The sequence below is a fragment of the Apium graveolens genome, chromosome 4 (assembly GCF_009905375.1).
Source record: "Apium graveolens cultivar Ventura chromosome 4, ASM990537v1, whole genome shotgun sequence".
NCBI classification, from domain to species: Eukaryota; Viridiplantae; Streptophyta; class Magnoliopsida; order Apiales; family Apiaceae; genus Apium; species Apium graveolens.
Genome location: NC_133650.1, coordinates 308,936,381 through 308,949,645, shown reverse-complemented (window position 1 = coordinate 308,949,645; position 13,265 = coordinate 308,936,381). Strand labels below are relative to the sequence as shown.

Genomic DNA, 13,265 nt, shown 5'->3' with positions numbered 1-13,265 from the left:
GCAATGTCACGATTAAATACAAGGCATGGAACTTGTGTCAAGCCTATCTTATTTAATCACTTGCTTTCCCAATCACTATGCTTAGTTCTATTTAATGTAAATTAGAAACTTCTTTCTAATTTCATTCACTCTGTCCAGAGATTCTTGAACTAACATAAGTGGATCAACATTGAACATTCTCTTCCTACACTGGAAGGGGTAGATCCTTTATTGATCATACACTATCTTCGTGTACAAATTTCTATACCCAGTAGAGCCCTTATAATTGTCCCTTGAGACTAAGAACTAAACCAAAGCATAGTTCAGTGTACACAAGATGACTATGATGACCTCCAGTCTAAGGATACTTGTACAACTATCACTATGTGAACAACTGCTGACACGTGAGTGAACTTCATCAGTTGTTCAGCTGTGTGAGTCATGTTCAGTGAACTTATTCTATAATAAGCACCTACATACTAGCTATAGTGTCACCACACAAATGTCTATGAGAACAGACATCCTTCATAATGAAGCAAACATAGTATGTACCGATCTTTGCGGATTATTAATTACCAGTTAGTAATCCTACGACCAGGAACTATTTAAGTTTAGAGTTATCATCTTTTAGGTCTCATTATTATGATCTCATCACAATCCATAAAAAGTTTTACTCTAAACTGTGATATATCTTATTTAAACATTTAAATAGGTATCGCCCGCAATTAGAGCCGGCCAAATGGGCGGGTTCGAACCGCTCATTCGGGACCGGCTCGTATCGAAACCGGAGAAAATTCGGACCGAACCGGGCCGGTTTAAACCCGCCCAACTCGCTAAACTGTACGAACCGAGTACGAAATTCATTTTAATAACCCGGGACCGCTCGAGCCCGCACGAGCCCGCACGAAGCCAAGCCCGCACGAGCCGCACGGACCAGGCAACTCGCACAGCCCGCCCGAGCCCGCGGGTTGTTTTGTTTAGTAGAGTGCACATTTGTTTAGTTGTTTTGTTTCTCTCTGTAATTCATATACATAATCTCTGTTTTTATTCATTTATAATATTTGTAATATTTTTAAATTCATAAAATTTATATGAGGTGCCGTCTTCTTTCAATCCAAAAAATTAAAATAATAAAATTATTATTTTACCAAATAAAAACAATTGAAGTAATTATGAAATATGAAATATATTATTTAACAGAAAATTTTAAAAACACAAAGTCCGAATTATTTGCTATGCAGAACAGCGGGATAGCAGAAAAATTAAAGAAAAATTAAAAAACACAAATATTGGTAATTAATTATTTTCAATGTACAGCCTACACTAACACTACACTCATGTCATGTGTGACTGTGTCTCCTGACTAAAAATATATTAATACTTATAATATATTATCAAGTAGCAGAATGGAAAAGAAGTCTAGCGGTACAGAGCACGCAGCCCGAGCCCGGTAAACCGCACAAGCCCGCGGGTTTCGTACGCGGTTATTCGCCTGGACGATCACGACTTCAGTTTCTTTAACTCGAGCCCGGCCCGAGCCCGGTTCGCTCATTAACAGGCCGGTTCAGTGTTATGTTTCCGAGTGTTCAACCCGTGTGCGACCCGGCCCGGCACGCACGGACCGCACAAGTGGCCAGCTCTACCCGCAATAAAAACAAAACAAGTCTTTTATTAATATCAATGAAATCAAAACAGATTACATAAAAGTTATTCCTAAATCCTCATACATGATTGGACTTAGGACATATCTCTTTCAGACTTTAGTATCAAACAAGCCTTCCTCAATATCTTTATCTACCACAGCTTCAATATATTCAAACATCTCTGTACCCAAGTCCTTACTTATCCCCTCATGCTTATTACTGCTATTACCCTTAATTTCCACCGGCCTTTTTTTTACTGTTGCTTTGCTCTACCCCCAAATCCTTATGCCTATCCAAAGAGACCTTAGAGTTATTCATATTACCAAATCTTGAGTTTCGGCCTCCAAACCTTTGCTTCCCATTAAGACTCATTTTTATCTGCGAACCTAAGCTCCTTTTTTTCCTTTGCATTTGGAATTATTGTTCCTGCCTCCAATTCAGAAGTAGTAGAGTTATTCATATTACCAAATCTTGAGTTTCAGCCTCCAAACCTTTGCTTCCCATTAAGACTCATTTTAATCTGCGAACCTAAGCTCCTTTTTTTCCTTTGCATTTGGAATTATTGTTCCTGCCTCCAATTCAGAAGTAGTTTTGACAAAACCAAATCTTTTACCATTTTTGTCTCTCTTCCTAGGAAAAATCGTAAAGCTTGAAGATAATGAAACCTTACTCTTATTTCTTCTTTTCTGGACCACTTTCCACTCCCGCTCTTCACTATCCTCCTTATTGTTTTCAATGCAATCCTCCTTCTTCAATGTTTGAGCATAGGTCTTGCTATTCTCTGTTCTCTTCTCCTCCTTCAAAGCCTCTACAACTTTCCCTTCTCTTTCCAGCTCAAGCCACCCCTAGCCTTTAAACTTCTCCCGTGAATTTGGTTAAGAGCCTCCGTCACAACTTGCTTGTCCCCTCTGAAGAAATTGGTACTAGTCTTCTTGTCCAACAAATCCTTGTAAGCCCAAACAAATTCTTTAAGCATCTACTCCCCAATATCACTCCTATACTTGCCAGCTGCCTCCTCCTGGGAACCTTCCTACCCACCATAGATCCATCCTTTTGAGTTTGGTTGGTTTGAATTTTCCTCCCGTTGCTTGCACCCAAAGAGCCGTTGTTGTAGAGAGCCATTTTTAATTTTAAATAAGCATTATATATATATATCATTGATCCAAAATAAAAATTTACTTTTTAATTAAAATATAATTATTTTTTTGTAAAAAGGTATATAAATATCAATAAACCTATATCGTTCAATAAGCGTCATTATTTTTTTTTTCAAATATCTATTATTAAAAAAATCATGAACATACATATATGGGTATTAATATATTTATTATTAAATTATATTTTTTTAAAAATTTAATTGAGTAAAATTAAGATTTTAATTCAAATTAAATTTTTTTAAAAGTTACTCCTATATAATATAAAAAAAAAATCCTTGCCACGCGAGTTTTAAGCTATTTATTATTTTTATCATCAAAAAATTCATTCCACCTCCTTTTTTGACTTATTTTCTCTTTCCTTCTTTATTGTCCACCAGCTTTCCAATTTATTATGTTTTAATAATGTGAAATAAGCACATGATCATTGTTGAAATTGAAATACAAAATGATGATTATAGAGTAAATTACTTTTTGAGTTTTGTCAATAAAATATTGAGCAAGTACTAAAATATATTTTTATAAAAATACTGTCATTTTCTATAAAAAAATGTAAAAGTACCTTTTTATTTGCAAAAATACTATTTTTAGATTTTCTTTTGCAAAAATACGATTTTCAACAACATTCAACGAGTTTCTACAACATAGTACAACCTGAAATGCAATGAAAAAAACTCGATTTAACTTATTGCATGTTTACTTGATTTTGGTTGATTCAACATTCTTGTAAATTTTTTTTCAGAATATGGTAAAATCGTAAAAATACTTAAAATTTTTAGTATTTTTGATAATTTCTATAAAATATTTAAGTTGATTATATTGGTCTTTTTTTGGATTTAATGGATACAACTTAGAGATAGGACAAAGGTAAAAGGGTTCGAGACAAAAATAGGTTGTGTTTGTCATAAAATAACTAAATGATATAATATTTAGAGTTCTTTTTTATTCCAACATTACTCTTATACTTCTTATATAGAATCCTAGAGGATATTTGATGCATGTCGTAGAGGAATTGAACAACTACTTGAATCATTCGAAGACTTGTTTAATTTGGTTGATCTGAATTTGAAGAACTGCAAAAACCTTAAATCTCATCCACGTAGCATGCAGAGGTTGAAGTTGGTTGAATATGCGATGCTGTCGCGACCTGAAGCCTCTTCCCCATAAACTGGGAAGGGCAATGTTTAGAAGAGCTTTAATGCATCGTCTACAGAAATCGAAGAATTACTAGATTCTGTTGCACTACTGAGTGCGTTTCGAATTGTTGGATGTGTGAATCTTGCATAATAATTTTATCTTTATTATGTTGTAATTAATCAGTTTGATGTAGAATATGAAGTTGGAATTTACTAAGATGTGAACTTAAGTCCTTACCATGCTCATTTTTTGGTCTAGAGTAATGTAGGACTTCATTTTTTTTGCTAACGCAATATTTTTTCTCTTTTCACGAACATTTTTTTGTTGATAGCACATTTTGCTTTCAGCAAAAAATATTCACGAAAAGTAAAATTGTCCCATTCACGAAAAATATCTTCGAAAAAAAAGAAAGAAAAAAGAAAAAATAAAATCCCAATCTTTAAAATAACGATCTTTATTTAATATGCGAGAATCAGTTCCTATTAAACAAAAATCAAACAAACAGTTTGAAAGAACATAGATTTTGAGGTACATTAAGAGATAAGTACATGATGGTTGTTGGAGTTGGAATACAAAATGATATTCCAACTCACTAAATTTCATTATTTATCATTTAATATTTAATACATGTAATAATATAACATAAATATCTATTTCAGTGTGCTGGACCAATAAGACTTATTAGTGTCTCTCTGCAATAATAGTACAGACCCTACCATTTTCTTCTCTCAATTCTCTTCCACATAAAATTTACTCGGACACTACACATGGTAGAAAAGTCTGAAAAATGGACAGGACTCAGAAACGCGTGCAGGTATTTCATTATTTTCCCTGCAAATTTTCCGATGGATACCTCTAAACAAGTTGCTTTTATTACAAACGTGCGACAGAGAAAAGTTACAATTTTAAATTTTGTTCAAAACAGGAAAGAATCAGAAACCATTCAAAAAATTGTAGGGGATGTGGCATCACGAGCATCTACAACTGTGTTACACCAAGAGAAAAATCTATTTGGGATAGATTCTGCTGTCGAAGAAATATATCAATTACTAAGCATGGAGTCTGATGCTGTACGTGCCATTGGTATCTGTGGGATGGGCGGAATTGGGAAGACTACAATTGCTAAAGCTTTCTACAACAGATACCGTAACAAATTCGATATTAGCTGCTTTAGCGTAAATGTTAAACAACATTCACAAGGTGGTAGTTCTCTACTTCAATTACTTCAGCAACTATTGATTGATCTTCTCCGAAAAAAGGATTATAAGATTCCTGATGTTGAAAGTGGAATTAGAAAATTGACACACGTTATTCATTCTAAGAGAGCTCTCATCGTTCTGGATGATTTGGACTGTGCAAACTATTCAGAATTGCTTGCGAGCATAGGCAACTTGTTTCCAGCTGGAAGTAAAATTATCATCACGACAAGAGATGCAAATCTGCTAAATAAATTAAAAGCAGATATATCAGAAGTTGATACATACATGGTGAAGACACTAGGAGAAACTGAGTCCTTGGAGCTTTTCAGCTATCACGCTTTTAGAAAGCTAGTGCCGCCTGAAAGTTTCGCAGAGCTCTCCCTAAACTTTGTAACTCATGCCGGTGGTCTTCCATTAGCTCTTAAGGTGTTGGGGTCATCTTTACTGGGTAGGACTGATGTGTCATTCTGGAAAGACAAGCTTGCAAAAGTAAAAGCAATCCCGGAGAATGATATACAGAAAATCCTTCAACTGAGCTATGATGAATTAGAGGATGAGACGCAGAAGAAAATTTTCCTCGATATTGCTTTCTTCTTTGTCGGAAAGGACAAAGATGAGGCTACTGATATTTTCAAATCTTGTGATTTCTTTCCTGGTGTTGGAATCCAAAATCTAGTGGATAGATGTCTAGTGACAATTGACGAAAGTAATAGGTTTCAGATGCATAATCTTATACAAGACATGGGAAAGGAACTTGGGAAGACTACACGTTTGTTCCTGAGAGGAAATGCTTGGAAGAGCTTGCAAAATCCAGAGGTAATCAATTCAAATGAAAATACTATTCTTTTGTATCCGGTTTTTATAAATGCTAAAATGAACAACCCACATTAATTACCAGATACTTTTCATAAGATTTATGATATGTTTTATGATCACAGTTTTTATAAATTTTATTATTGATGAAATTACCAGGGAAAAAATAATGTTGAAGGCCTTATACTAGACTTGACAACTTCCACAAACAAGCAAATGAGTACAGTAATATTCCAAAGGATGCACAACTTGAGATTACTTCAAATAATTGATGCAAATGATATTACAGGAAGTTTTGAAAATTTACTTCCCAAATTAAGATGCATTAGGTGGCATGATAATTAAAATTTACAGGACGTGTTTGCCTTCTACTTTTTGTCCAGAAGATCTCGTCTCCTTTGACATGCCAGGTGGTAAATTTAAAAGATTATGGAAAGGACCAAAGGTAAAGGGAGGTAAATACAACGGTTAGTATTATACATTTCTTTCATGGTCTTTAATATATTTACAAAATATATATAGTTATACATCACTATTTCAATTAAACTCTTCTTATTTTTTTAAAAAAATAATTTCTTGTTGAAGTTTTAAAAAGAAAACTACTAAAAATTAATTAGTATATCATATACATTTTATAGACAATTTAATGTACAAAAAATCTATACTATCTATATTATTATATAATAAACGAAACAATCAAAAGATATTAACAATCAAAAGTGTGCATTGACAAACGTGTCAAATACAAATAGGAAACGTTTTTAGGGACGGAGGGAGTACCTGTTATGTCCTATGTAATTTTAATAGATTTAACGCAATGAATATTTTATTATGAATGCTGGCTTTGAGCACAGCCTATATGAATAATTAATGCTAGTGCCAAAGATTATCAAGGTCATTATAGTTTGTCACTTGTGTTTGCTTTCAAATTCTAATTGGCAGCTTATATTAATATTTTGAAGTGGGGTAGAAGTCGAGTCTAAAATCACCTAACCTGCTTAACTTCACTCCATACTAAATCATAGCCACCTTCATGAGCTTATATGTTTTGTCATTTGTGTTTGTTTTATCATTCAACTTGCAGATTTTTTACTAAAAAGACACATACACCTTCATGTAGTGCAGTTGCAGTTCTAAAATGTGGTAGAAGTTGACTATAAATTTTCATTAGTTAGTAAGGTTTAGTTCATTCTCAACATCATCCGATCATATTGTCTTAAGAAGCACTATCCTTTATTCATGGAAATTTCAAAACAAGTAGTTTTAACTTTGGCTGTGCTAGTGCTCACTATACTTGCCATCATCATCCGTAACGTTTCCATTAAGAAGCACCGTCCATCTTCCAAGGATACCACTAGTAATCTCCAGTCAGCTGACCCTTATTGTTCTTCAACCTCTTCTTCATCTCCACTTACATGGGATGTCTTCCTTAGCTTTCATGGCAAGGATACTCGCAATAACTTTACTTCACATCTTTACTCTGCTTTAAATCAAGCTGGTATTCGAACCTTCAAAGATGATCATGCACTTGAAAAGGGCCAAGAAATTTCACCCACTCTACTTGACGCAATTAGAAATTCAAATATGTTTATCGTTGTTCTCTCGGAGAACTATGCTCGTTCCCGATGGTGTCTTGACGAGCTTGCGGAGATCCTTAAGTGTGATAGAACAATAAATCAGGTTGTTCCTGTTTTTTACTATGTCGATCCATCAGATGTTCGGCACCAGAAAGGGAGTTTTGGGAAAGCTCTTGATTGCCATAAAAAGCGTTGTTCCTCTGAAATGATTGTGAAGTGGAAGTCCTCTCTTTCTGAAATTGCTAAGCTTACAGGACACCATCTGAGAAAAGAAGCAAATGAGTATGTCTCTTTATTTTAATTTTTGAAATGGTGATTTCTGTTGCATTATTTACTATGTCATTGATATCTATGTAGCTACTCAAATTTTTTTTTAAGATCGTTAGAATTTTATTATATGCATCAAGTACATTGATAATAAACATTTTCACCACGAAAATAAAAGGCTGGACTTTCTTTTCCCTAATTCAATGAAATTGTGTTTTCTCCTTACATTTTATTTGTTGCTTATGGTTGATTACAATTGTTTATTCAAGCATGTGAATGAGATTCCTGTCCTCTTCAGTTTCCTGGAGGGTGGATGATAGGACATAATGTTTATTTAAACTGATAAAATCCTAGTTCTGAACTATGACAGGGATGAAGCAGACATCATTCAAAAAATTGTGGGGAATGTGGCAAAACGGGCGTTTGCAGCAGGATCACAACTTGAAAATGTCAACAAATTTAAAATCAGCTGCTTCTGTGAAAATGTTGAACAGTACTCACATGGAGTTAGTCCTCTACTTCCCACTTGAGCAACTCTTAGTTGATCTTCTCAGAAAGAACAGTTACAAGGTTATCGATTTTGAAAGTAAAATAAGAAAATTGAAACAAATTCTTCATTCTAAGAAAGCTCTCATTGTTCTGGATGATTTGGACCAATCAAACTATTCAGAATTGCTAGCAAGCCTTGGCAATTTCTTTTCATCTGGAAGTAAAATTATTATTACGACAAGAGATGCAAATCTGCTGAATAAATTAAAAGCGGATATATCAGAATTTGATCCCTACATGGTGAAGACCCTAGGACATATTGAGTCATTGGAACTCTTTAGCTACCATGCATTTAGAAAACCAGTGCCCCCTGAAAGTTTCACGGAGCTCTCTCTAAGCTTTGTAACTCATGCTGGCGGTCTTCCATTAGCACTTAAAGTGTTGGGTTCATCTTTGCTCGGTAGGAGTCATGAGTCGTTCTGGAAAGACAAGCTTGAAAAAGTCAGAGCAATTCCGGAGAATGATATACAGATAATCCTTCAACTGAGCTACGATGGATTAGAAGATGAGACGCAGAAGGCAATTTTTCTCGATATTGCATTCTTCTTCATCGGAAAGGACAAAGACGAGGCTACTGATGTATTCAAATCCTGTGATTTCTTTCCCAGGGTTGGAATACCAAATCTAGTGGACAGATGTTTACTGACAATTGACGAATGTAATAGGTTTCAGATGCATAATCTTATCACAGACATGGGAAGGGAGCTTGGGAAGACCACACGCTTGTTCTTGCGAGGAAATGCTTGGAAGGATTTGCAAAATGCAGAGGTAATCAAAATGCAAATACTACTATTATAGTTCGTCTAGATTATTACTTGACATAACACTTGCAATCATTGTTATCACGAAGACGAGTAGTTGCCGACTAGTCGACGCAAAGGTATCCCGGTGCCGGGAATCTCGAAGCCCGATTTGTCGTCGACTAGTTGACGTGAAGGTCGCCCAAGAGTTTCGTAACCCGACTTGGGGCCTTCATAACCATAAGTGTGGTGTACCATGCTTGTTTTGAACTTATTATTCTGTTATTTTTTATTTAAATTATAAAACTAACGTGCTCAGTTATATGATATATAAAATCTAGTAATTATATGTATAATGAACACTTTGTTGACTTTTTATGACTAATTGGGCGACTTGTCGACTAGTCTTCACGAAGGTACTCGGGCGTCGAAGGTCGACTTGGCTCCGTGATAACCTTGCTTGCAATAAAATGCAATGGTTTGAGTTAATAAATTGATCATGGTATCTTAAGATCTATTATTAAATACAGTAATGTGATTTTCTTCCCGTGCGCAATATTAGAATATCTTTGTTGACCATTATTACAAGCATCACCAGAGCTTGTGTCACCAAGTCCATCAAGACAATGGCTGGTAAACCTTTTTCCAAGTCTATCATTTTAAACTTTGGTTCATATCTTAACCTTATGTCAATCACCTTTAATTATCATATGATATGATATGATATTTTTTTAAAAAATTTATCATTTAATAACACAACTATGTATCTTTGAGACAAGTATAAACATTTTAACCCATAACTTTAGAGATTCAAAATTAGTTGAGAAGTTACTGTTTCGTGGTTGTAGGAACTTGCTAAAAGTTCACCCATCAATTGAACAGTTGAGTCAGTTGTGTCATTTGGATTTAAATGAGTGTGGCCATTTGAGAGAATTACCGGAGACAGTTGCACAATTAACTAAATTGGGCGATTTGGATCTTCGTGGTTGCCACAGCCTTAAAAGATTTCCAGAGCAATTGGGTAATTTAAAAGGCTTAAAAGTGCTTGATGCAAGTTATACTGCAATTGAGCAACTGACAGATTCAGTTGCCCACCTATTGTAATTGGTTGAGTTAAAATTGATCAATTGCAAGAAGCTGAGAAAGTTACCTGAGCAGTTTGGTGAAATGGAAGGCTTAAGGTCGTTTGATGCAAGCAGTAGTGCAATTGAACAACTGCCTGATTCGTTTGGTCACCTGTTTAATTTGGTTGATCTGCAGTTGTCTAATTGCCAAAACCTTATGAGTCTTTCAAATAGCATATGGAAGCTGAAGTTGCTAAAAATTCTACGACTGAGTGGCAGTTCAAAGCTGGAGCGATTGCCTGAGCAGTTGGGGAAGATGCATCTTCTACAGCAATTGAAGAAGTACCAGACTCTGTAGGAATGCTGAGTAGGTTACAGATTCTTCGCATCATTGTTGAACCCGGATGGCCTAAACGATCATGCGATGTAATGAACTTAGTCGGGTCCGATAATTTCTTGTTTATCACCATATGTGACTCAACTGGATTTATAAAGGTGTAATACAATCCAGATTTATATGAGGGGAGCTTTTCCATTAATTTATTTACCCCTGAAACAACTGATGTAATATATAAATATTCTTCATCATTTCATTTGTTGTTTCAATGTGATAACCATTTTTACGTATATCTTTAAAACTTAAAACATTTCTTTTTGATCTGGAAGAAAATATTGCATCATCGATAGTTAATTGTGTACCATTAGGTAACACTATGTTTGCTCTTTCGGAGCCCTCAATAAGATCTGATGCAACAGATATGGTGTTAACATCAACTTTAGCTAGTATTAGATGCAAAAAATATTTTCAATTTTTCAATATTGTGTGTGTTGTTGCACTATCCGCTAAACAAAGTGACTCGTCATCTTTTATAACACATGAAGTGAGGCTGCTGGCCATATTTCTTCACAAAAATAATATGAAAATTAGGAATGTAATATCTCAAACATTTCATTGATGATAAGATAAGAAACATATAATGATAATAAAAGTTCAAACATAATGCTTAGAATTCAAATAAATACATAAAAGCTTAACAAGACAAGGCCTTAATATTCTAATTATTATCAGTGTTATCATCACCAAGTATGACCATCTCCACATTTCCATCTCCAAAAAAATCAGCTACTTCCATATGAGTGGAGTTGAATGTATCAATTTGATTTCCTCCTCCAAGGTGTGCTTCAAAATGGGCAATGCCCAAAGGATCACGTTGTTCAGTAAAATTAGTCTCCACGCCTTTCAAAGAAGCTTGATAAAGATTAACAAGGTGTTTGGAGGTACGACTCCAATGGCCTTTCATCCCACAACGATGACAAGTGCTTTCAACCTTTTTATCCATTGTACTTCCTTTGGACTTTTCCTCATTTTTTGACCACTTCTGGTGGTGAGTTTTCTTAAAATTTGAGAATTTTTGGTGATCATGACCTCGACCACGTCCAAAACCACGTCCACATCCACAGGCACGCCCACGTCCAAAATCATATCCACGCCCACGTCCAAAACCATATCCACGCCCACGTCCATGTCCACGCCCAAATTGATTATTTCGTCCAAATTCATTACTAGTCACAACATTCACTTCAGGGAATGGTGTCGAATCAGTTGGACGAGCTTGATGATTTTTCATCAAAAGTTCATTATTTTGCTCAGCAAGAAGTAATACAGATATAAGCTCAAAATATTTTGTGAATCCTCGTTCACGATATTGCTGCTGTAGGAGCATATTATTGGCATGGAAAGTGGAGTAGGTCTTTTCCAACATATCATTATCAGATATATTTTCACCACATAATTTCAACTGAGAAGTAATCTTAAACATTGCAGAGTTATACTCGCTTACACTTTTAAAATCTTGCAACCTCAAGTGTAGCCAATCATAGCGAGCCTTAGGAAGTATGATAGTTTTCTGGTGATCATATCTTTCTTTCAGATTTTTCCAAAGGGTTGTTAGATTTTTAATAACCAAATATTATGTTTTCAATCCTTCATCAAGATGATGGCGGAGAAATATCATGGCCTTTGCTTTATCTTGTTCGGAGGCCTTATTTCCTTCCTTTATTGTGTCACTGAGGCCCATAGCATTGAGGTGGATTTCCGCATCCAAAATCCATGTCAAGTAATTTTTTCCGGTAACATCAAGTGCGGTAAACTCTAGTTTTGTAAGATTGGACATTATCCCTAATAAATAATAAAATTCTATTAATTATCCAATAAACATGTATAAGTCTAGAAAATTAGCAAATATACCTTGCACATAATACGATCAAAGAAAACAAGCAATCCTCGCTCAAATATTAATATATAATATACTTATTTATACAAAACATGTTTATATAGTTTTAACAATTGGCTTCCAGTTCAGGCCCTGAACAAACCAAAATTTTTCAGCACCTCAGGACCTGAACACCTAGCCTCAGGCCCTGAACATTGCAGAAACGTTTTCAGCATACCATCAGGTCCTGAGCTTCCAACCTCAGGCCCTGAACATTGCAGAAACGTTTTCAGCATACCATCAGGTCCTAAGCTTCCAACCTCAGCCCCTGAACATTGCAGAAATTTCACACTATGCTTCTCAGCTAAAACTAAAACAACTCTTATACAAATAAGTATTCTTACTCTTATTTCTACATGGATTTCACTAAGAAAATGTCTTAGATCCAAATACAGAGGTTTATGTCCTTATAGCAAGGAACAACCTCCACTTGTCATTAACCGGAAATTACATCAAGAAGACATATTACATGTGTCCTCAAATTTTCATGGTGACTTTAAAACTCATGAGTAACAAGGCTATAATATATCTATTCTCCCTTTTTTTAAGAGATCAAAGTAATTAAGAGTACTAAATTATGTTATCATTAAGAATATAGAAAGATACTGCTTTTAAAATAATTTGATTACTTGTGCTCCACATCCTTAATATACACCAGTACAAAAGAATATATACTAATATATTATATTGCCACAAAATAAAATAACATGGAATAATAATATATTATGACAAGTACATTTTCGTTAATCAATCATTCTAATTCACAAATAAAATTACAAACCTGCATAATATATCAGTAGTCTATGGTGTTACAAAAGATGGTAAGTAATGGTACCTTATGCAGAGACCAGAAGTAATGATCACCTTGTA

General features: G+C 34.8%; 2 protein-coding genes across 5 annotated transcripts in view; both read left to right on the top strand.

Moving 5' to 3' along the window:
- The window catches only part of LOC141721665 (TMV resistance protein N-like), a 64,024-nt gene that overhangs the window by 21,241 nt on the left and 29,518 nt on the right, over positions 1–13,265 (top strand). The window contains exon 1 of one of the 3 annotated variants that reach the window (XM_074524686.1): positions 6,703–7,784. The exons of the other annotated variants lie outside the window; for them this stretch is intronic. Coding sequence (XP_074380787.1) covers positions 7,165–7,784 — 620 coding nt within the window. The 5' untranslated portion in view covers positions 6,703–7,164. Of the gene's footprint in view, positions 1–6,702; positions 7,785–13,265 lie in introns of those variants that run through there. 3 annotated transcript variants of the gene reach the window in all.
- LOC141721671 (disease resistance protein RUN1-like) lies at positions 4,642–6,610 on the top strand. Of its 2 annotated transcripts, XM_074524697.1 has the most exons (3): positions 4,642–4,727; positions 4,839–5,928; positions 6,085–6,610. In XM_074524697.1, exons 1-3 carry the CDS (start codon positions 4,681–4,683, stop codon positions 6,268–6,270), a joined length of 1,323 nt encoding a protein of 440 aa, XP_074380798.1. In that variant the 5' UTR covers positions 4,642–4,680; the 3' UTR covers positions 6,271–6,610. The 2 variants fall into 2 exon arrangements, with proteins under 2 accessions (XP_074380798.1, XP_074380797.1); XM_074524696.1 differs by lacking the exon at positions 4,642–4,727 and having other exon boundaries at positions 4,734–5,928; positions 6,085–6,534.